Source organism: Phytophthora cinnamomi, assembly GCF_018691715.1.
Source record: "Phytophthora cinnamomi strain GKB4 chromosome Unknown Contig87, whole genome shotgun sequence".
In the NCBI taxonomy this organism is placed as follows: domain Eukaryota; phylum Oomycota; class Peronosporomycetes; order Peronosporales; family Peronosporaceae; genus Phytophthora; species Phytophthora cinnamomi.
In genome coordinates this window covers 232,502-252,157 of record NW_027151020.1, presented here as the reverse complement: position 1 = coordinate 252,157, position 19,656 = coordinate 232,502, and the positions used below count along the sequence as shown (strand labels likewise).

General features: G+C 55.2%; 8 protein-coding genes across 10 annotated transcripts; 5 read left to right on the top strand and 3 right to left on the bottom strand.

Annotated features, from left to right (window-relative positions):
• Positions 1 to 1,055: 1,055 nt before the first annotated feature.
• On the top strand, positions 1,056 to 2,390 carry IUM83_15407 (putative UDP-glucose 4-epimerase; the record flags this gene model as incomplete). The annotated part of the gene is made up of 3 exons (XM_067940222.1): positions 1,056 to 1,367; positions 1,443 to 1,553; positions 1,656 to 2,390. 3 exons carry the CDS (start codon positions 1,056 to 1,058, stop codon positions 2,388 to 2,390), a joined length of 1,158 nt encoding a protein of 385 aa, XP_067784667.1.
• Positions 2,391 to 3,106: 716 nt separating this feature from the next.
• Positions 3,107 to 4,418, top strand: IUM83_15406 (putative UDP-glucose 4-epimerase; the record flags this gene model as incomplete). The annotated part of the gene is made up of 3 exons (XM_067940221.1): positions 3,107 to 3,373; positions 3,468 to 3,578; positions 3,684 to 4,418. The coding sequence occupies 3 exons, from the start codon at positions 3,107 to 3,109 to the stop codon at positions 4,416 to 4,418; spliced, it is 1,113 nt and encodes a 370-aa protein (XP_067784693.1).
• Positions 4,419 to 5,646: 1,228 nt separating this feature from the next.
• IUM83_15405 (Phosphatidylinositol 4-phosphate 5-kinase (PIPK-D3/GPCR-PIPK)) lies at positions 5,647 to 8,076 on the top strand (the record flags this gene model as incomplete). The annotated part of the gene is made up of 3 exons (XM_067940220.1): positions 5,647 to 7,050; positions 7,131 to 7,293; positions 7,367 to 8,076. The coding sequence occupies 3 exons, from the start codon at positions 5,647 to 5,649 to the stop codon at positions 8,074 to 8,076; spliced, it is 2,277 nt and encodes a 758-aa protein (XP_067784673.1).
• A 136-nt stretch (positions 8,077 to 8,212) lies between these two features.
• Positions 8,213 to 9,740, bottom strand: IUM83_15404 (putative Glutathione Stransferase omegalike protein; the record flags this gene model as incomplete). The annotated part of the gene is made up of 3 exons (XM_067940219.1): positions 8,213 to 9,165; positions 9,230 to 9,332; positions 9,420 to 9,740. The coding sequence occupies 3 exons, from the start codon at positions 9,738 to 9,740 to the stop codon at positions 8,213 to 8,215; spliced, it is 1,377 nt and encodes a 458-aa protein (XP_067784672.1).
• A 700-nt stretch (positions 9,741 to 10,440) lies between these two features.
• Positions 10,441 to 12,111, top strand: IUM83_15403 (Transmembrane protein; the record flags this gene model as incomplete). 2 transcript variants are annotated; one of them, XM_067940218.1, is made up of 4 exons in its annotated part: positions 10,441 to 10,661; positions 10,743 to 11,613; positions 11,683 to 11,736; positions 11,800 to 12,111. In XM_067940218.1, 4 exons carry the CDS (start codon positions 10,441 to 10,443, stop codon positions 12,109 to 12,111), a joined length of 1,458 nt encoding a protein of 485 aa, XP_067784671.1. The 2 variants fall into 2 exon arrangements, with proteins under 2 accessions (XP_067784671.1, XP_067784670.1); XM_067940217.1 differs by having other exon boundaries at positions 10,441 to 12,111.
• A 157-nt stretch (positions 12,112 to 12,268) lies between these two features.
• Positions 12,269 to 14,066, bottom strand: IUM83_15402 (Phospholipase D, Pi-TM-PLD; the record flags this gene model as incomplete). Its single annotated transcript, XM_067940216.1, has 2 exons — positions 12,269 to 12,550; positions 12,627 to 14,066. 2 exons carry the CDS (start codon positions 14,064 to 14,066, stop codon positions 12,269 to 12,271), a joined length of 1,722 nt encoding a protein of 573 aa, XP_067784603.1.
• Positions 14,067 to 14,250: 184 nt separating this feature from the next.
• Positions 14,251 to 15,974, top strand: IUM83_15401 (uncharacterized protein; the record flags this gene model as incomplete). The annotated part of the gene is made up of 6 exons (XM_067940215.1): positions 14,251 to 14,319; positions 14,388 to 14,468; positions 14,535 to 14,691; positions 14,785 to 15,166; positions 15,240 to 15,400; positions 15,460 to 15,974. 6 exons carry the CDS (start codon positions 14,251 to 14,253, stop codon positions 15,972 to 15,974), a joined length of 1,365 nt encoding a protein of 454 aa, XP_067784700.1.
• Positions 15,975 to 16,109: 135 nt separating this feature from the next.
• On the bottom strand, positions 16,110 to 18,783 carry IUM83_15400 (Activating molecule in BECN1-regulated autophagy protein 1; the record flags this gene model as incomplete). Of its 2 annotated transcripts, none has more annotated exons than XM_067940213.1 (9): positions 16,110 to 16,545; positions 16,619 to 16,661; positions 17,445 to 17,604; positions 17,681 to 17,788; positions 17,854 to 17,989; positions 18,078 to 18,172; positions 18,257 to 18,329; positions 18,414 to 18,484; positions 18,577 to 18,783. In XM_067940213.1, the coding sequence occupies 9 exons, from the start codon at positions 18,781 to 18,783 to the stop codon at positions 16,110 to 16,112; spliced, it is 1,329 nt and encodes a 442-aa protein (XP_067784668.1). The 2 variants fall into 2 exon arrangements, with proteins under 2 accessions (XP_067784668.1, XP_067784669.1); XM_067940214.1 differs by having other exon boundaries at positions 17,445 to 17,601.
• Between the last annotated feature and the right edge of the window lie 873 nt (positions 18,784 to 19,656).

Below are 19,656 nucleotides of genomic sequence, written 5' to 3'. Positions count from 1 at the left end.
CGCTTCACCCGGTCGCCAGCGCGCCGCTGCTGTGCGAGCCCGGCCACGTTTCGCCGAGATAAAAACGGAAATAGAGCTGTGTTGCCCTGGGTCCCGAGGGCTCCGCCAAGCTGGCCACGTACTCGTGGTACAGGATCAATCAACAAAACTTCAGTTCTGACGATTATGCTCGGGAAGCCTTCATCGAGCACAAGCCGTTGCATTCGCCCAACTTTTTGAGGGAGCAACTGCGTTATGCGCCGCCGTTCCGGCTCAAAAAGCGAGTCGCTGGCAACGAGGAGGTTTTTGCTGGCAGCGACGAGTTACTGAACTCGATGTAGCTCGCCGTCCGAAATTCCGGCACATTTTGGCCTGCGCTGACCCTGGGGCTGCTTGCCCGTCAGCAAGCGGGGCAAGCACCGGGCGGTGTGTCGACGCCAGCGCTGCCGCATGCGAAGCGGACAGTTGCCACTCCGGGCTCGCTGTTTCTTCGCGCTCAAGCGGCGGAGACTGCGCGCCGGGTATCAAGCGCTCGCTGCATGCCAGGAGCTAGACTTGGGCAGTGGTTGAAGTGCTCAACGTGGTGGGACTGCCAAAGTTTAGACTTGATCTTTGTATGACCCGCAGCCGCGATCATCGGCGGTTGTGTAGGGGTGGGGTTGAAGCGGCGCCTCAGGTTTCACCCAAAATCAAGCCGAAATGGATATCACCCACTCCGTCTCATTAGGACCAAGTGTAAACGGAATCGTACCTAGTTCAATACCGTGGGTGGATGCCGTTATCGCAATAAAGCACGGCGCAAAATGCGTGGGTGGGGCCTTCCCACCCCCTACAAGGTTCCATATTCCGATGAAAAGACCCACGCCTCGCTTGTTTTTCCGACCAAGTTGCTCCACCATAGACAGTGGGCTTCGAGAGTCTCCGCCGAGGGCCAGCGTACGTCGCCGACCACGCACCGTTGGCGGCGGCAGTCGACTCGACAGCGGCGCTGACGTCGGTCTCCTGCCAGTCGACCCACTTTGCAATTCACCCCCAAGCAGCACAAGCGAGCCTCGGAGCGCAGCAGGACCACCGCCATGGCGCCGAACGAGAAGGCCGAGAAGACGTTCCCCAACCACAAGGGCCACCCGGAGCACGAGATCGAGCTCAAGAGCTCGTGGATGCTCATCTCCAAGACGCACCTGTACTTGGGCGCCGTGCTCGTGTTCCTCGTGGGCATGCTCTCGGGCGGCGGCTACTACTACCGCACGTCGCTCAACTTCGCCGAGAGCCTCGGTGCCACCGCCGTGACGCAGCCCTCCAACGGCCACCCCACCGTGCTGGTCACGGGCGGCCTGGGCTTCATCGGCAGTCACGTCGTGGAGGACCTTATCTCCAACGACTTTAACGTGAGTGCTTCTGTGTCGTGCAACCTTTTCTGCACGTAGTTCAATCCTGACTGAAAAATCTGTGTGGACGTGCAGGTTGTTGTGTACGACGACATGAGCAACGGCAAGAACTTCAACAAGGACGTCTCGGCCGTGCTGGTCAAGGACATCACGGTCGTGAACGACTTCTCCTACATCGTCCACAAGGTGCGCGTTCGTCTCCATTTTCGCCCCTGTCTTTATCACTTCATATGTGTTTCGGAACCTTCACCTGACCCGTCCATTTCGTCGTGGCTGTCAATTTTGCAGATCGACTACGTGGTGCACCTGGCCGCTGCCATCTCTGTGGAGGAGAGCACACGTCTGCCCGAAAAGTACCAGCGCATCAACGTTGAGGGTTCCCGCAAGGTACTGGACTGGGCCGTCAAGAACGGCGTCAAGCGTGTTGTTGCTGCCTCGTCGGGCGCCACCTACGGCACCCCCAAGGTTGAGGACCTGCCGCTGCGCGAGGAGTCCGCGACTGGCGGAATTTGCGCGTACGCCACCACCAAGTTCGAGATGGAGCACCTCATGGCTCAGTTCCACGAGCAGTTCGGCCTCAAGTCGACAGCTCTGCGTTTCTTCAACGTGTACGGCCCGCGTCAGGACCCTCACTCGTCCTACAGCGGCGTCGTCTCGTGGTTCATGGAGCAGGCTAAGATCAACGGCACGCTGAAGGTGACCGGCGACGGCGAGCAGTACCGTGACTTTGTGTACGTGAAGGATGTGGCGCGCGCCATTCGCACGGCCATGCTTCTGAAGGACGATGACTTTGACGTCTTCAACGTGTGCACTGGTGTCAAGACCTCGATCAACGACGTTGCCGTCGCCGTCAAGGCCAAGTTCGGCTCGTCGGCCGACATCACGCACATTGCGTACCGTCAGGGCGATGTGAAGGAGTCCGTGTGCTCGCCTGTGAAGGCCGCTACCAAGCTAGGTTTCACGGCTTCGTATGACTTCCCCACGGGCATTGGCGAGACCCGCGACTGGTTCATGACTCTGTAAGAGCTTTGTACATCATGACACTGCCAACGAGCGATCACGCAAGCCGCCAGCCAGCGAGCGACTGAACTTTTGGCTGTACTGTACGTAGAGAGGGTCTACGTCTCCAAACTATATCAGACGGACTCTCCTGCTTTCTGCGACGGATGGTGCTGGGAGAGCAACAGCGCATGCGCGGCAGCCAAGCAGTTTTTGTTGTTGAAAAGAGCGAAAACGAATAAAAAACCATAAACAATATATCCAAGATTTAGGGTTCTCATGGGCAAGAACGTTAAGAGAGGAAAGAAGCGTGGCACGGTAGCTGTTAACTTTGCTAGTCGACCGACATGGTAAACTGAAGCATGCAGGCGCCTGTGCCAGGCACTCTTGAGCTTCCATCTGTGCGTCAAAGTGACGAACCGCATGACGATACTCCTGAAGTTTGCCCCACGCAAGACCACTACATGCATCCAAGAACGCTACATGTACATGTGCATGCATAGGCCTCAAAGCTTTTCATTTAATGAAAAGCTCGCGGCAATTATGGGGCAATTTGTCCTGGACAAACGGTGTTTTGTGTGCGTTTGGTGTGCGCGCCCCTTCGCCCGCTAGCGCCACCGCCTTTTCGTTACATACGCATACAATCTTTGGCACAAGCCCGCCAGTACCTGGGTGCGGCGAAGTTCGGGCGCAGTGCGCGACTTCTTCCGCGAGCCCCGAGCGATCCCCGCACAGACGAGATGCTGCCCACGCGCCACGGCCGCAACGGCCGCCCCGAGACGAGCTGGCTGCTGCTGCCCAAGTTCTACGTGTACGTGGGCGCGCTGGCCATCTTCGCGGTGGGAGCGCTCTTCGGAGGGGGCTACTACCAGACCAGCGGCGGCCGCGGCGCCATGACGCCGGTCTTCCGCCGCTTCGCAGCCCCGAAGCCCACGGTGCTGGTGACCGGCGGCCTGGGCTTCATCGGCAGCCACGTGGTGGAGGATCTGCTGACCAACAACTTCGAGGTCGGCAGCGCGCACTGATTTTTGCGTTGGATCTAACTCAGACACGGGACTGGCTGACTGACACTGGTGCTGCCTGTGCCTGCTGCTGCTGCAGGTGGTGGTGTACGACGACATGAGCAACGGCAAGAACTTCAACCGCGGCGCGGCCGCCGTACTGGTCAAGGACATCACGGTGGTGGACGACTTCTCCTTCATCATCCACAAGGTGCGTGCCAGTATAGTAGCTTCTTGTCTTCGCGCGGGAGGGCCTCTCACTCCCCCGCAGTTTAACAAGATCGGATCTCTAATGAGAAGAGTCATGTTTGTGCAGATCGACTACGTGGTGCACCTCGCCGCTGCCATCTCCGTGGAGGAGAGCACACGCCTCCCCGAGAAGTACGAGCGCATCAACGTCGAAGGGTCGCGCAAGGTGCTGGACTGGGCTGTCAAGAACGGCGTCAAGCGCGTCGTGGCGGCGTCTTCCGCTGCAACGTACGGCACTCCCTTGCCGGAGAACTTGCCCCTCAGTGAAGAGACGGCCACCGGAGGCATCTGCGCGTACGCCACGACCAAGTTCCAAATGGAGCACTTGATGAAGCAGTTCAACGAAGATTACGGCCTCCCCTCTACCGCCCTGCGATTCTTCAACGTGTACGGCCCGCGCCAGGACCCTCACTCGTCCTACAGCGGCGTCGTCTCGTGGTTCATGGAGCAGGCCAAGATCAACGGCACGCTGAAGGTGACCGGCGACGGCGAGCAGTACCGTGACTTTGTGTACGTGAAGGATGTGGCGCGCGCCATTCGCACGGCGATGCTGTTGGGCGACGACGAATTTGATGTCTTCAACGTGTGCACGGGCATCAAATCCACGATCAAATCCGTCGCCCAGCGCATCGTCGAGAAGTTCGGATCGTCAGCAGCGATCGTGAACGTGCCGTTCCGCTCTGGTGACGTGAAGGAGTCGGTGTGCTCGCCCGTGAAGGCGACGAGCAAGCTGGGTTTCACGGCGTCGTACGACTTCTCCGACGGAATCGGCGAGACGCGCGACTGGTTCTTGTCGCTGTAAGCGTTTCGCGAGTGACCCATGTGCCCTACGACAGACCTTGTACACACTGTGTATGCATCGAGCTTAGAATTTGCATGAGCAACGACGATAAATACCTTCAATGCACAAACAACACCACAACACTTGAATACTCGCGGCGTTGCCAAACATCGCAAACCGCACTGCACGACGTGCAGTGCAGTGCACGTTCAGAAAGTATACAGACCGGGAGCGCTTCAACGAGGGGCTGATTGCGACACACACTGCAAATGATTTTCTCGCCCCGGATGCGAAACAAGGATCGTCGCCAAGCCGCTGCTTCAATGCCCTACGCACGATAGGCCCCGTTTAACACCATGTGCCGCCGGAACTGTGGTGTCGCCGTCCCTGAGAACGTGCACGCCCGAGAACGTGGCAACTTCAAGATTGACCAGCAGCGAGGCCATGCTGCTTGGGCGCGAAACGCTCGTCACATGGTGCTGCGAAGTGGGGTCGGCTGTGTGTATCCTATCCTCTGAGGACCCCTCTCTATGGTCGATAATGCATCCATGGACGAGTATGGTCCGGCTCAGTCTTCTGAGCCGCATCGTGTAGCATTCAAGGTGCGCGACGGCGGCAATCGCCAGTGAGCCCAGTCACCTTGGGCGGGCGGGTAAACGCACGTTGTTCTCGCTGTCATTGCGCAGACGAACGAGCGTTTGCGCATAGGTAGCGGCGAGCTGCCGATCCTGGCTTAACGCTGGAAGGGCTTGCATAGCCCAGCGCGCGAGCAGCTCGCCTGCGCCTTAACAATACTGTATGACGAAGCCCGGGGTCAGGCCAGGTTCTCGTCGCGTTCGCGATGGCGGGCGTTCCCTCCCTGGTGTCGTAGCCCGAGCTCACTGGCGCCGACGCCACTGGCACCGCGCCGCCACTTGTCCACATGCTCACCTCAACGCATGTGAAACCGCCAGAGCCCTGGCCTTTCTCGCTCGCTAACCAGCAGAGAGGCGGTACCGGGTACCATCTCTCGCCACGGTCTCCACAAAGTGACTTGGTCTCACTATGGCGCTGGCCATCCTCACCACAAACAGCCCAAGCAGCGCATCGGCGTCGTCGCGCAGTTGCTCATTCACTCGGCGCCGCCAAGCACTCGGACCCCGCTCCGCCGCCACAGCTCGAGGCCCCACCAGCTGCCAGCCACCAGCGCTCCACCCGCCCATCCGCTCGCTAAGCTCCAATACCTGAGCACCGGCCGTCCTGCCCGTGCATGAAGCCCAACCGGAATTACGTGCTGGCCGATGCGCGGCCCGACTCGCTGCCGACCCAAACGGGCGCCTTCATCTCGGTCATCAGCTGCTCCGTCATCGTGCTGTCCTTCCTGCTGAAGCGCAAGTGGAGGCGCCACCCGAACCCGCTCATCTACTGGAAGGCCGTCGTCGACTTGCTCTTCGCGCTGCGCTTCCAGTACAGCTGGGACGTCTACACGAACGCGCTGAGCTGTCGCGCACTCGCCACGCTCACGCAGTTCTGCATCTTCTCGTCCGAGTGCTGGTTCCTCTGCATGTCCTTCAATCTGTACCAGTGCTCCACGAACCCCTTCACGAACCTCAAGCAGAACCTGCAGTGGTATCACATCTTCTCCTGGGGAGTAGGCGCGCTGTTCGCCGCCCTGCTCTGGGTCTCCAGCGTCGAGTTCGACCCCACGATCCACGCTGCCTGCTTCGTCGACGAGACGGTGGCCGACGAGTTAGTCATGTACTACGTCGTGGTCATCCTCGCGGTGCTGTGCGCAGTGGTGTTTGCCGTGCTCGAGACGCAGACGCATCCGTTCAGAGGCATGAAGGAGGCACTGGAGGCCAAGAAGGACGTGATTCGCAGCGCCAGGATTTTCACGGTGGCCTACATCATCTACCAGATCATCCTCATCTCGTTCTGGATCGCAGACGTGCTAATTCTCGGTGACCACCCGCGCGCCCTTCATTTAGTTCGCGATGCGTCATCCTTCCTCCAGACGGCGAAAGGGTTGATCGACTTGGTGATTTGGGTGGCCATCAATGGCTCCCCGCACGTTGATTGTCGTGCGCGCGAGACTTTCGACAGCGATCGCTACAGCGACGTCGACATTGATCTTCAGCCGCAGCTCAACGTAGCGCTACGGAAGGAAGTCCTTCACTTTACGACAAGAGGCATCGTAGCAGCCTCGTCAAATACGCCGATGGTCACGGATGGCCGACGTGTAGTGCATCTGCGTCTACATGAGCTCGGTATGACAGTGTGCTTCGACGACTATAGCCCTTCGTTCTTCCGCGATATTCGACAAGGCTTCGGTATCAACGAGACTCTGTACAGGAAAGCATTTCTAGCGACGTGCCACGAAAGGCTGCAGTCTGGGGGGTCTAGCGGTGCCTTCATGTTCTACACGGCCGACTATTCCTTCTTGGTGAAATCAGTGACAACCAGCGAGCGGAATGTGTTGCTGGATATGCTTCCAGCTTATATTCGCCACATGAAACAGAATCCAGATTCGCACTTGACGCGGTTCTACGGTTGCCACTCCATCGAGATGTATGGCCAAGTGTTTAGCTTCGTGGTGATGGGAAATGCCATTGGTCGTACGAGTATGCACCAGTTCTTCGACATCAAGGGATCGTGGGTTGATCGCAACGCTCCGGTACGTGTTCTTTGTGCGCAGTTGGTATGCCAGAGGTAGTGATTTATACTTATCGTGTCTTTTGTATCTGCCACTTACAGGCGATTCCTCCAGGAAAGACCGTTATCTGTACCTATTGCAGTAATGCCTTTCAGTACGGTACGAACGAGAGCTGCGAGTACAGCATCCGAGGTAATCATTTGCCCCACATCGTACTGAAAGACAACGACTTTCATCGCAAGCTACGAGTCCCATCGGATATAGGTAAGCTCAAATGCGCACATACTGCACCTGCAAACTGGGCCAAAACTTACAACTTGTTCCTTATGTATTTCAGCCGAAGCGCTTGTCCGCCAACTTGAAAGCGATAGCAACTTTTTGCGTGAACAAGGCATTATGGATTACAGCTTGCTGCTGAGCGTGCACAACACTAAATATGTTGTCGAACACTCCGGTAAGGATACTAGGCAGCAGTCCCCGACGAAGCGCAAGGTGAACTACCCCGTGTGTCATCCCGACAACAGGGATTCCTTTTTGTCGATGGTTACGGATGGCGCAGAGCCCACTGAAGGCTCCAGTGACGAGGATTTGGACGAGGTGGAATCTGGTAATCGACGAAAGTTCAGCCGAAATTGCCGTTATTCGGTGGTGAACCAGTACGATGACAACACTGTGACGATCCAGGATGATACACCACTGTTAAGTCGCTCTGTTCATCGCTACAACTCCCTGTCGTATGGTCCGGCTGATATGGACTCTCGTACAGTCGATGACTCGAATTGGGTTGGCACAAGGACTGTTGACAAGAAAGGGTATCAGGCATGTGTTGTCGTTGGTCCAGACTACTATACCCTTGGTGTAGTGGACATGCTCCAAACTTGGACGTTGCGCAAGAGACTGGAGCGTTTGTGGAAGACACTGGTGCTGCGTCATGACCGCTTGGGCATATCAGCAGCCCCACCTAGGTTATATGCGCAGCGCTTCCAGCACAAAATGCGCGACATCTTGATGGTATCGTCGGCATCGGTTAGTTTCGACTCCAACTGAAGTGTGAGTCTCGATAGATAGAATATGTATTGTGAAATAATAAGAAAAAGTAAGAGCAATGGCGGACCTGTGCGCTTGTCCCGAATAGTTTCGTGTCTTCGGACAAACATGCTGTAAGTTGCAGCAACATAGACGCCTACGATTCAGCAACCATCATGTCGTACTCTTGCAGCTTTTGTAGAGCTTGGAAAGCGGAGTGAGTGATGAGATTGTAATCTAGCTCGCCCATTTCATCCGGATCTGAAAGTGCCATCAACGACCGCAACTGGCGGTCGGTAATCTCCGGGAAGGCATTTCGGATGGCCCCCACGACTTCATCCCGCACTAGCACTCCCCGGCGACTTTCATCGACTGCTTCTAACGCGCGCGAGAGGGCTTGCTCAAAAGTGTGTTGGTTCAGCTCCAAGACTGTGTAGTACTCGCTCGTCTTTCGATACCTCTGCAGGTAGGCAGCGTAGCTTTGCTGGCTATCGATGTTGGTCAGGGCCAGCACCATGCCCGATATCTGGGCTGCAAACCTTTCGTAGCTGACAAAACCCGTGTTGTCTTCTTGCGCTTCAGCCATAACGACGATGGTCTGCAGCCGTGTAAGACCGACATCAGCGGCACGAAAGAGGCGGGCGATCTCTGCGACTGAAAGCAAACCAGTGTTTTCGCCGTCTCCACTCGCAAATACCTCTATGAGATACTGGGCGATCCAGTCCGGATTGTTGTGGGCCTCCAAGATTCCTTGGACGTAGGTGTCTTTCAACACGGGGAAGCAGATTGGGACAAAGTCGGGGTAAACAATGATATTCGGGTCATCCTCGGCGACGGGTGCTTCAGACATGAGAATATTCACCTCACGCCTCGTCAGCCCTAGATCGGCATCCCGGATGGCATCCATGAATGCCAACCGAGTCAGTGCACCGATTTCATCCTTGTCGGCACGCTGGAAGGTGTCTCGCAAAATACTCTCCATTTCGTCCTGCATCATTCCATGAAGAAAAAACTCAGCTTCACGCTTGCTGAACGATTCGATACGTGCCAGGCGCTGCGTATGGGTTGCACGGAGCTGCAGGAGTGCTTGAATGCCTAGTGGCAAGAAGTCTACAAACGCAGAACGCGATATCTTAGGTTACGATACGCAAAGCGAAGCAGAGAAAACCAATACCTGCACAACTAACTACGCCTCCTTCGCTTTCATCCGCTTCGGCGTACAGCGCTTTTAGCTCAGTAGGAGAAAGCTGCAGCTGCTCGCCAACTCCGTCGAGTATCTGCATATACGCCACACCACAATATTTTTTTAGGCCTATTCATTTCGCTCTTCCAGCATCTACATACATTACATGTACATGCAGTACCTGCTTAAAATGTTCATAGACGACCATCCCGCCATCCTGTTGTTGCGCATCGTTGAATGCAACCACCAAAAACTCCTTGATGGCCTCCTCTTCCATTTTAATGTACGTCGGTGTCAACGCGCTCATCGCTGCGTCATCGGCCACTTTGTTAGCGCCGCCATGCTTCGCGACCAGCTCTTTGAAGTACTGCGACCCAAATGCGTAAATCGCCTCTTTTGTCTCGACTTTGCCTTGCTGCCGGAGCACCTCGCGTGTGAAGTTGCGCAGGATGTCAGGGAAGTCAGCAGGAATTTGCATCGGCTTCGCGTACTTGGACGCCATGGTTGTTGGAGCAGTGCGGACGATGGAAGCGATCTACTTGTGTGCTCGAAAAGTCACGTATCGATAGATATGAAACGCCGGTTCTCAAGACTGCATTTTCAGACTTTCAGACTTGCCAAACGCTACCGGTACGCATCATGCAGCATCATTGATGCTGCAACTAGCAATTAATGGATTAATATCTCATGCTCGTTCATGATGTGATCGTGTCGTTGACAACTGCAGATATTGCTGTCATCGCGCGATGCCTGACTCGTGGAGGATTATGCTGACGCTTATGCCCAGACGGCTGCGTATCAGGGGCATGGCTGCTCTCGTCGTGCATTTCTCGTCGCCATCACCACTCATTGACACGTTGGCCACGATGTAAAAGGCATCGCTTGCAACGCGATGGCAACCTGATTGGCTTGAGTCACGCGCTCTTTAGTACATGCGATGCCATTAGTAAATGGCACGCGGTTACTGTGGGACGGCAGTTCAGGTCACCTGACAAACCGCAAGAACTGTGAATAGCAATGCACCGGCGGGACCAACGATCGATCGCTGTCATGACATCGACAGGTCAACTACAGGCATTTGCCAGCAGAAAGACCCCGCTTGGCCTCCATGAGCACTTGCTACTGCTTGTTGGCTCGAAGCAGCTTTCGGCTGAGCTCCACTCCCAGTTCTCAATATCCCTGCCGTCGATCAAGTCTACCTCATGGACACTGCAACCAACGCCGCCATTCGAGACAACCCGAAAGTCCCGCCGCTGCCGGTCAGCTCGCCCAATAACTTTCAAGAGCTCAAGACCCCAGATGTACTCGAGGACGGGGCTTTGCGTCCGGGTGGCCCTCCAAACATCTACAGTCGTGAGACGATCGGTATTCTGATTCAGTACGGCGCGCTGGGAGTTATCAATGGCACCATCTATGGTTTGGTGTACCCCTTCCTCAACAACTACCTGCGAATGTCTGGTACGGCCACAGCGTCAGCCAAGGTGCTCGTTCGCATCCCGTGGAGTTTCCGGATGTTCTTCGGCATGCTTTCGGACTGCTTTCCGATTTGGGGCTATCGCCGCCGCCCCTACATGGTGTTTGGGTGGATCTTCGCGACGATCTGTCTGGTGCTCATGGTCATCTTCCCCACGGGTGCCCCGTACTACGATGACCCCGACCTCGCCTACGTTGCCGCCGCCAACCTCACGAGTGATCAAATCGCGCTCATCAATGAAGACGCTCCAGAGGCCGGAACAAAATTTATTTTGCTGATGATCTTCGCGAATCTTGGGATGACCATGGCAATCGCAAGTTCGGATGGTGTGGTGATCGAGTTTGCTCAACGCGAACCGACAGAAATTCGAGGCTCAGCACTCACCATGATGCAAGTGTTCAAACAAGTCATGTCGATCCTGTCGTCTGCTATGGTTGGATTCGGGCTGAACGGACAAGATTTTGGTGGATCGTTCTCGGGATCGATGGGTGTAAATGCTATCTCTGCAGTTTGTGCCGGTGCAGCACTTATCGCAACTGTGTCGTCCTGGTTCTTTGTGGTTGAAACCAAGGAACCGGCGAAGTCTTTCCGTGACTACACGCGGCTGCTATTTGACTTGTTGCAACACCGGGTGGTGTACCAGCTTCTCGCCTTCCGCTTCTTCTACTTCGTATTCTCACTGATGAGCGTGACGGCCGTGAGCCCCATTGAAAGTCTCTGGGCCAAGGTTGAGCCTGTAAACGATGCCATATCCAGTATTCTAGCGGCGCTCATTTCTGCGGTATCACTGTACGTGATTAAGCGATACGGTCTCACCTGGAACTGGCGCACCATTATCGTCATCACTCAATTATCGGTTGTCTTCGTGGACTGCTTCCCGACATTCTTCACGATCTGGGATGTCCACCGTAGCCAGTGGATGTGGTTGGGCCCACCTCTCCTTGAAGAAGTGCCTAGCACGATCTCCAAGATTGTATCGCAGTACGCAACGATCGAGATTGTCGAAGGCGGAAATGAGGCTGCAGTCTTCGGTCTGATCACCACGTGCCAGACCATTGCTTCGCCCTTTGCTACGGTCATCTACAAGAACATTGATGCACATTTCGACACGGGCAAGGCGTATCTCCAGGTTGATGACACCTACGTGCGCAACCAAGTAACCTATTGCTATCTCATCGCCTACGCCTTCCAGATCTGCTCGATTGCTTGGGTGTTTCTGTTGCCGCGTCAAAAAGCCGAGACGTTAGAGCTTAAACGCACTGGAGGCAAGAGCAAGCTAGCTGGTGTCATCACCGTCGTGATTTTCACCTTTTGTTTCGTTTGGGCGATCATGACAAACCTTATGACGATTTTCCCATCCACGTCATGCTTGACCATCGCGGGTGGAAGCGGGTGCTAGGTGAGGATACTGCTTCGACGACGACGCATTCGCAGTGTAATTTTTGCTCTATTAGAGTCTAAATAACCTGGTAGCCTGCTGGTTTGTGACGCCGTAGCTGTACTTGACCGCCATCAACGAGGTAGCCTGTACGAACACGGCCTACTGCCGTATTCAGTTAAATAAAATCCTCTTCTTCTTCGTCGTCATCGAAATCTGTTGACTTGGTGCTGGCTCGACTGCCACCAGTGGGCGAGGCCGGCTTGGAACGATAAATGGCTGCTGCTACAGCTGAATCGCTGTCCGACATTTTCTTTGGGGAGACAGGTGTCACCGCTCCAGGGGCAACTTTAGCTCCAACGCCCCCCTTTTCAAGAACCGTGTTAGGGCTCTGAGGCAAGTGCAGCTCGACCTCTTCGTCCGAGTCATCGATATTCCACGCTGACGTTGGTGTGAGAGCCTACAACAAGCGAGCGAAACAGCAACGAATTAGAAGCGATAACAACAACTAACACCAAGCAGTTAATATAGCGTACCAGCTCAACGTAGCGTCCGGTCTCCCCCGAGTGTCTCGTCTTGAGCAGCACGATGATGCCCAAAATGGTTACGCACCCTCCAATAGTGAACATGAGCATCTGTTTCCGCGTCATATTCACGTACTCTTCAAAGTACATGATGCCACCCAGCACACTCATCAGGATCCAGAAGCTTTGATATACTGGGATGACCACAAGTGCATCGAAGCGAGCAAGTCCACCGTTGAGGAAGTGGACTTGGAAACCTAAGCAAGCTCCCATACCAGCGACGATAACGTATGATGTGAACTGCGTGAACATATACCAGCCGGAATCACCCCAGATAGCACTCTTCAGCAGCTCAACTGTCGACTTTGCAAGCAGCACGGATTGGCCTCCAAAGGTTCCAGCGATTCCGCCGTAGCAAATGATGTGGAACAGCCCCTCTTCAAAGTTGTGCGTGCGCTCAATGTAGCGACAGAAAGTAAAGAGTCCGCCCAAGAAGCACACGATCAGAACGATGTATGCGTACATGGCTGGTTGCTGATAGAGCCGAATGAGGTCCTCAAGCTCATAGGACGGCGTGTTGTGTCCCGCAAAGATCACAGTCAAAGTAACGCCAATGAAGATGATAGCAGTAGCAACCATGTTCTCCCGCGTGACTTTCTCCTTGTGGAAGATGGGTGCAATCAGCATATTCCAGACCAGCGACAGCGCAGCTAGTGGCGCCAGCAACGTCTGCGGGGCCATGCCGAACGCCACGAAGTCCAACAGCGATCCAAGACAGACCAGCCCGAAGCCCAGCATCCAGAGCGGCTGCTTGAGCGTGGTCTTCTTCACTTCGGCCGAGTCGTTGCGCGTCATGGAGAGCTTCTGCAGGTTGATCCCGACGGAGTTGAGTACGGAGAAGACGAGCGAGATGAGGAAGCCGGCCACCCACATGCCCACGGCGGGTCCGGAGTAGCTGACCTTGAAGCACTTGTTGCCCTTCATCTCCACCTCCGCTTCGTCGAACGTCGTGCACATGCCGGCGAGTCCTGGGCACTGTGCATGCACTGCAGACTGGCAAGACGCGAGACACACTTTCGAGTAGTCCCGCCCTACTTCGCACACTGGGAAGTGCGTGGCGCACTCCATGCGCCGCAGGAAGGCGCCGCACGGGCTGCTGGTGTTGGCGAGGTCCAGCGCCTTGACGGTCGCAGCCAGCTTCTCGTCACTGAAGCCCTGGTACTGCGGCAACGCCGCCAGCGGCGACTCGCTGGCGTTGGCGCTGCTCCAGGCCTGGAAGCCCAGCAGCGCCGCGCTGTCCAGCTCCTCGTAGGAAGGCTCGCCGCCGCAGACCGCGAACGACACGTAGGAGCAGAACTCGAGGCCCGACGGCGTGCCGCACGTGGTGGGGCACTCGTCGGCGGCGGCGGAGGACAGCAGCAGCGCCGCGCAAGCCAGTGGCAGCCGGCTCATGGTCGGCGAACGGACGAGAGGCAGGAGCTTTACGGAAGTGAGCAGCTCCGTTCAAGTTGCACTGGAACACACGCCCCAAAATAGATTTTAGAACGCGCCCAAAATAGAGCGCCAGATAAGATCTGAAGGTCGACCCCTCAGATCTTATACGCGTACGTCAGTCTCAGACAGCAGGAAGAGAGACATGGGGAACACCAGGAGCAGCGCTGCTGGAGCCCGCGCGGGCGAGTGGAAGGGCCCCTTCAGCGACGAGGTGCGGCTGCTGCCGTAGCGGCGATACAGGTAAAGACACTGACTCTTGGTGGGGGTTCTGATGCGCAGGAGTACGAGTGTCTGAAGGCCAAATTCAAGGCGACAGTTGCGTCGGCACCGTCGGAAGCCGCAGCGTCAGACAATCTGCAGGTAGATATACACAGGGATTGTTATATTTAATAGTGTATATTTACCCACCGTATGCTGCCGTTGTAGACGTGGCTGGAGCTGCCGCTGCCTGCTGCAGCGCCGGAGGAGCTGACGGCGCCAAATCGACGGCTCGGTGCCGCCTTCTACCGGTTGTGTCTGCAGCAGAATGACGGCGGAGAAGCGAAGGCGGACAAGTTGCAGATGGTGAACTTTGCACAAGGAGGTGAGGAAGCTGCAGTGATGGAAGGATATGGAGGTGGTTTAAATGGCGTGTTGTGCTCATGCTATCCTGGGCTGTGCGTCATTGTTGATGCAGTTGCGCAGTGCGTTCGTGCGTCGTCGCAGTCGATCTGTCGGTCGATGTTTCGACTGTTTGCAGCTAATGCAACGGCCAATGCAATGACGGAGCAAGAGCTGAGCCAACTGCTGTTTGCCTGCCTGATCATGGCGGAAGGCGAGCAAGTGGAAGATGTGGATCGTACGGCTGGCGTGGCAAAGGCACAAGCCCGCGCCGCGATGCCCCCATCCGCTGGGGCTACTCAAGCGTCTAGCGACGACTTCGTCCGGTGGATTGGATCGCAGTTTCCACTCCTATATACCATTTTCATGTCGTGGATGGCGCGAAAGAGCTTTGAGTCGCTGACAAAACCATCGTTTGAGGCGCCCCGGTTGTCTCACTCGAGCGGCATATTGTCCAGGTACTGCAACTAAAATACGCATCCTCGAGCTTTGAGATGAACTTTACTAACACTAACCTTATTTTCTGTGCAGATCCCACTTCGTGGCTTTATCCACCGTCACAACGTCAGTCCAGACGTCGCTGAGTCGACTGTATACGAGCGCTCAGGATGGACTGAGTTTCAACCGTCTGAGCTATCACATTCTCGGCTACTCTGGGCCGACACTAACGGTCATCCGAGACACCAATGGAGGTAATTTTGTTGAGCTTTTACATAAGTTCTGCTCCTGGTACTGACCAGCCCCGGGCTAGCTGTGTTTGGTATGTTTTGCGACACCGAGTGGAAGGAGTCAAGTCGGTACTACGGCGGCAACGGGTGCTTCCTTTTCCGAATGGCGCCTGAAATTAATATCTATCGAGTCTCTGCTAGCGGTGCCAACGAAAACTACATGTACCTGAACTCCAAGGGTTTTGCTCTACCGCGCGGGCTTGGCGTGGGAGGCTCAACAGACAAATTTCGGTTGTTCCTCAGCGAAGACCTGGACGAGCATAGTTACACCACACTGAAGTGTCTGTCCTTTGAGCCAGGTCGGCTGTCCTCCAGTGAGCCGTTCGTGGTTGACGCTATCGAAGTCTGGGGATGCGGTGGTGAGGAAAGCGAGCTGAACCAGAAGGCCCATCGGCAGGAGACGGCCGATCTTATCAACCGTGCTCGGAAGGTCGACAAAGCTCAGTTCGTTGGAAGCGACTTCGACAAGGAGATGTTCCTGGGGAAGACATTCGGACACGGGACAGACAGAGCCCGCATTGCCGACGACGAATCCTAATTCTAGGCTGTATACTGGGGTCAAACAGGGAGAAATCAAACAGTTAACATATCAACATGGAAGCGTCTGTGAATTTACGTTTCCTTCGAACTTCAAACTTGCGTGACTAATTAGAATTATCAAACACTTGGAGCACTATTCGCCCATGTCGGCGTCCTCATCTTCATTGCCGTCATGATCATCCTCCTCTTCGTCATCGGCGTCCATATCTTCTTCGTCGTCATCGACTCCCTCCTCATCTTCCTCGTCTTCCTCATCTTCTTCGTCTCCTTCCTCACCTAGGTCCCCGTCGTCGTCATCATTTTCATCGTCCCCGTTCACATTCTGATCATAGTGGCAACGACGAGGACCATCGAGGACGTTGCAGTTTTCTTCGTCATGGAAGTCGCCGCGGAAAGTACTACACACTCGCAGCTTGCCTTGCTTGGTGCCGTACAAAAAGCCACCACCACAAATCGGGCTAAACAACGCGATATTTACATCATCCATTGCGCTCTCCACATGTGAAAGCAACGCCATGTCTTCCCATCGATAGATTCGCGTAACACGATGGACTGGGAATTCCGTCTCACTGATCAAAGAACAAGGCGACTAATTAGCCCACCAGAACAACAACGCTTAGATTAGAATATCACGCCACGTACCGTTGTATACGATCTCGAACACCGTATCCAAGCAAGACATAGGCTGATGTTGGCGATATTTTCACCGAAGTAACACCACCAGCGGCAGTCTCAGCAAGGTGGCACGTCTGAATAACGCGACCAAGCTGTTCGGGATCCAGAGATATCAATGCTAGCCACGTTGACTGGTTCTCGGATGATAATCGACCACGACGGTTGCGTTGGTTCCTAGTGAATCGTGTCCGGCTAAGCGCGATGTTTGGTCGAATCTGCGAGTATCTTTGTTGAGGAACGGCAACGGGGGCTGCAGCAGTGTTTCGCGCAGTCTCCAGTGTCGTCGTGTAACGCTGAATACTATGGGGAGGATGCAGCCGGGGTCTCACGCGTCGTATTTGCTGGTTCATATACTGATCCATCGTAAGGGAGAGGTCCGCTGCTGCTGACTGCAAAGCTGCCAGCATATTAGGTGCACCCGTGTGTATTCCCGAGATAGGCACAAGCCGAGGGGGAGGTGGGTGTATGGGAAGAGATAACGGCATCGTCGCCGGTAGAGTCTGGGGCGTAGCGGCATTGGTTCTTGTGGCACGCGCTGCCGTGCCAGAGGAGGAGCTGCTCTCGTTCGACGCCGTTGCCTGCGGATTTGATACAGACACATCATTGACATCGTCGCTTGGACTGGTTGCACCACCAACTGTCTCTTGAGTTGCTGGTACCGACGATAAGATCGTCTCCAAATCTGTGGTGGCTTCGTTTTCTGCCTCCATCTCCACTTCTTTTTCCGCTTGCCTCAGGGAAAAGTCGGCGCATATTGCTAAGTAGCGACCACAGCGAGAAATATCGAACCCACCATCATTATAGATGAGAGCGTGGGAAAGAATGACACGGCTATTGTTCATCGCCTTCTTTGTCAGCAACGGTTCCGGGGACAGAGCCCATGATGGATCAAAGTCCCACATAGTGAGCGTAACAGTGAGGTCAGAAGGTGGGGCTTGACCTTGTGGTCTCTGCTAAACCAAAACGTACACGGTCAGACAACGTTATCATGTCATGTCATCGAAGAATTGTATGCTCGCCGTAACGTACCACGTAGCGCTCATTAGCTTCTCCAACCATAATTTTGGATGGGTCGGGTAAGAACGTCACAGAGCGTAGTGTTTGGTAACTGAACATTGCAATGCGAGGGCAAGTGTGCTGCAAATGAATGTGTACAGCGTTAGTTTGAACAACGCAAGTCGGATATGCATAACTATGCGAACCTGATAGTCCCAAGTGTAAACACAGGTTCCGCTGGCGATAGCCAAAATGTCACCTGACGGGTGGAAAGAAATCGAAATAATGGCGTGACGCAGCGTAGAGACATACAGGCAGCGGCCAGTTTCGATATCCCAAAAGCTGCAAAAAGGGATAACATTTACACAAAACAGTACACGTGCGTTAATGAGTTACTGTAGCCCCAAGTTGACGCAGCACCTTGTCGTACCGAACTTGAAATCCTAGACATCCTGAGGCCACGTAACGCGGGTCTGTCGGGTGGAACTTGACACTCCATGGAGTTCGTGGGTGGCCCACCAGAGTCTGCATCACCGGCGTCCATCACAATATCTGTCATCATCTACTCAAATCCCAAATCACGGCGGTGACAAGCGGAATATGTAATACCTGTAGCACTTTGCCCGTCTCAATGCATATAATCTTGACCGTGTGATCACCATGCGTCGAAGCAAATGTTTTGCTGCACCACGTGAAACAAAACAAAAAATAATAATACTCAGCATCCAGACACTCCGTCCAATTGCACCCCTCCCTGTTAACCTACCCGTCCGGACTGATAGCAATGGAGATCGTGGACTTGGTCGTCTGAGGCAGTTCAAAGTACCGACTTTGATGCTGTTCCCCATGGTTCCCCAACACACAGAAAGGTGAGATCTCCTCCCCCGTCTGAAGCAACAACAGCAATAACAGCAACGAACGGCGCGCACCTTGGATGCACTCTCGCTCTCGGCCCAGAAGTTCTCCTCCCGGTCTTCCCCTATGGCCCGCACGGTCTTCTGCCGCCTGGCGCCGCCGAACTCGCGGCGGAGCAGCACGTTGGCGATGTTCTGCTGGTTCTTGGCGTGGCGGAAGGAGTTGGGCACGCCCGGCGGGTTCAGGTCCGCGGCGGCGCGCTGCCAGACCTTGGAGTCCATGGCGGTGGCGGTGCGCGGAGGGGCAGCGAGGGGGGAGTTTCGGCCACGCAGTCGGCCTCGAGCGGCGGCAGATGCGGCGACTTCCTGTCGTTGTCTCGCGACACGCAAAGTACCGGCACGCAGGGGAGGCACGGGCGGATGCAGCTGGGGCACGGGGGGCGGCGGCGCGCGAGTTCCCTGGGCGAGGCGGGCGCTTCCTCTTCCGACGCGCAGTCGACTTGTTCTCTAACTCGCGATCACTTTCGGCATAAAACGCCGAGCCAGGCTGCTGTCCTGGTCCGCCGCTGCGCCAGTTGGAACTGAGCACACAACGGAGGTTGCACGAAGCGCCCGCAAAAAAGGGACAGCTACATTCGTGCAACCGCCAAGGTGAAGCAAGACAAGTTGTTGAAGTGGGTCCATCAAATGCCACCGTAACATTATTTGCAATATTTTTTATTTATTTATTTTTTTTTGGGGGGGCTACAGTACGAGAGCTTCGGAAGTGATTCGTCACGTGATACATACAAAAATTCTTGGTGTTGCGGACTCGGCCCCAGGGCGCACCAAGTCAGTTAAGAAACTTCGAGAAGCAGGCCGGATAGTGCTCGGCGACGAGAGGTGCGCTTGTTGAAGACGTGTTTATTCCGGCGGCAAACACTTGTCGTCGCGTGTTGAATCCTCATACCCGCGGAAATGGAGCGGTCGCACGTTTTTGTTTTGACTATAACTTCAACGTGCCGCCGTCACTGCAACTCCAGCAGGTAGGCTCGGAAAGCATAGGGGACGAGGCGCCAGCGCCGAGGGGCCTTCAGAAATGCGACTCAGTGAACACGTTGCCAAGTCGACAACAAGTGACCACATTCAACGAAGCGAAGCAAGTTTCGAGCTCCG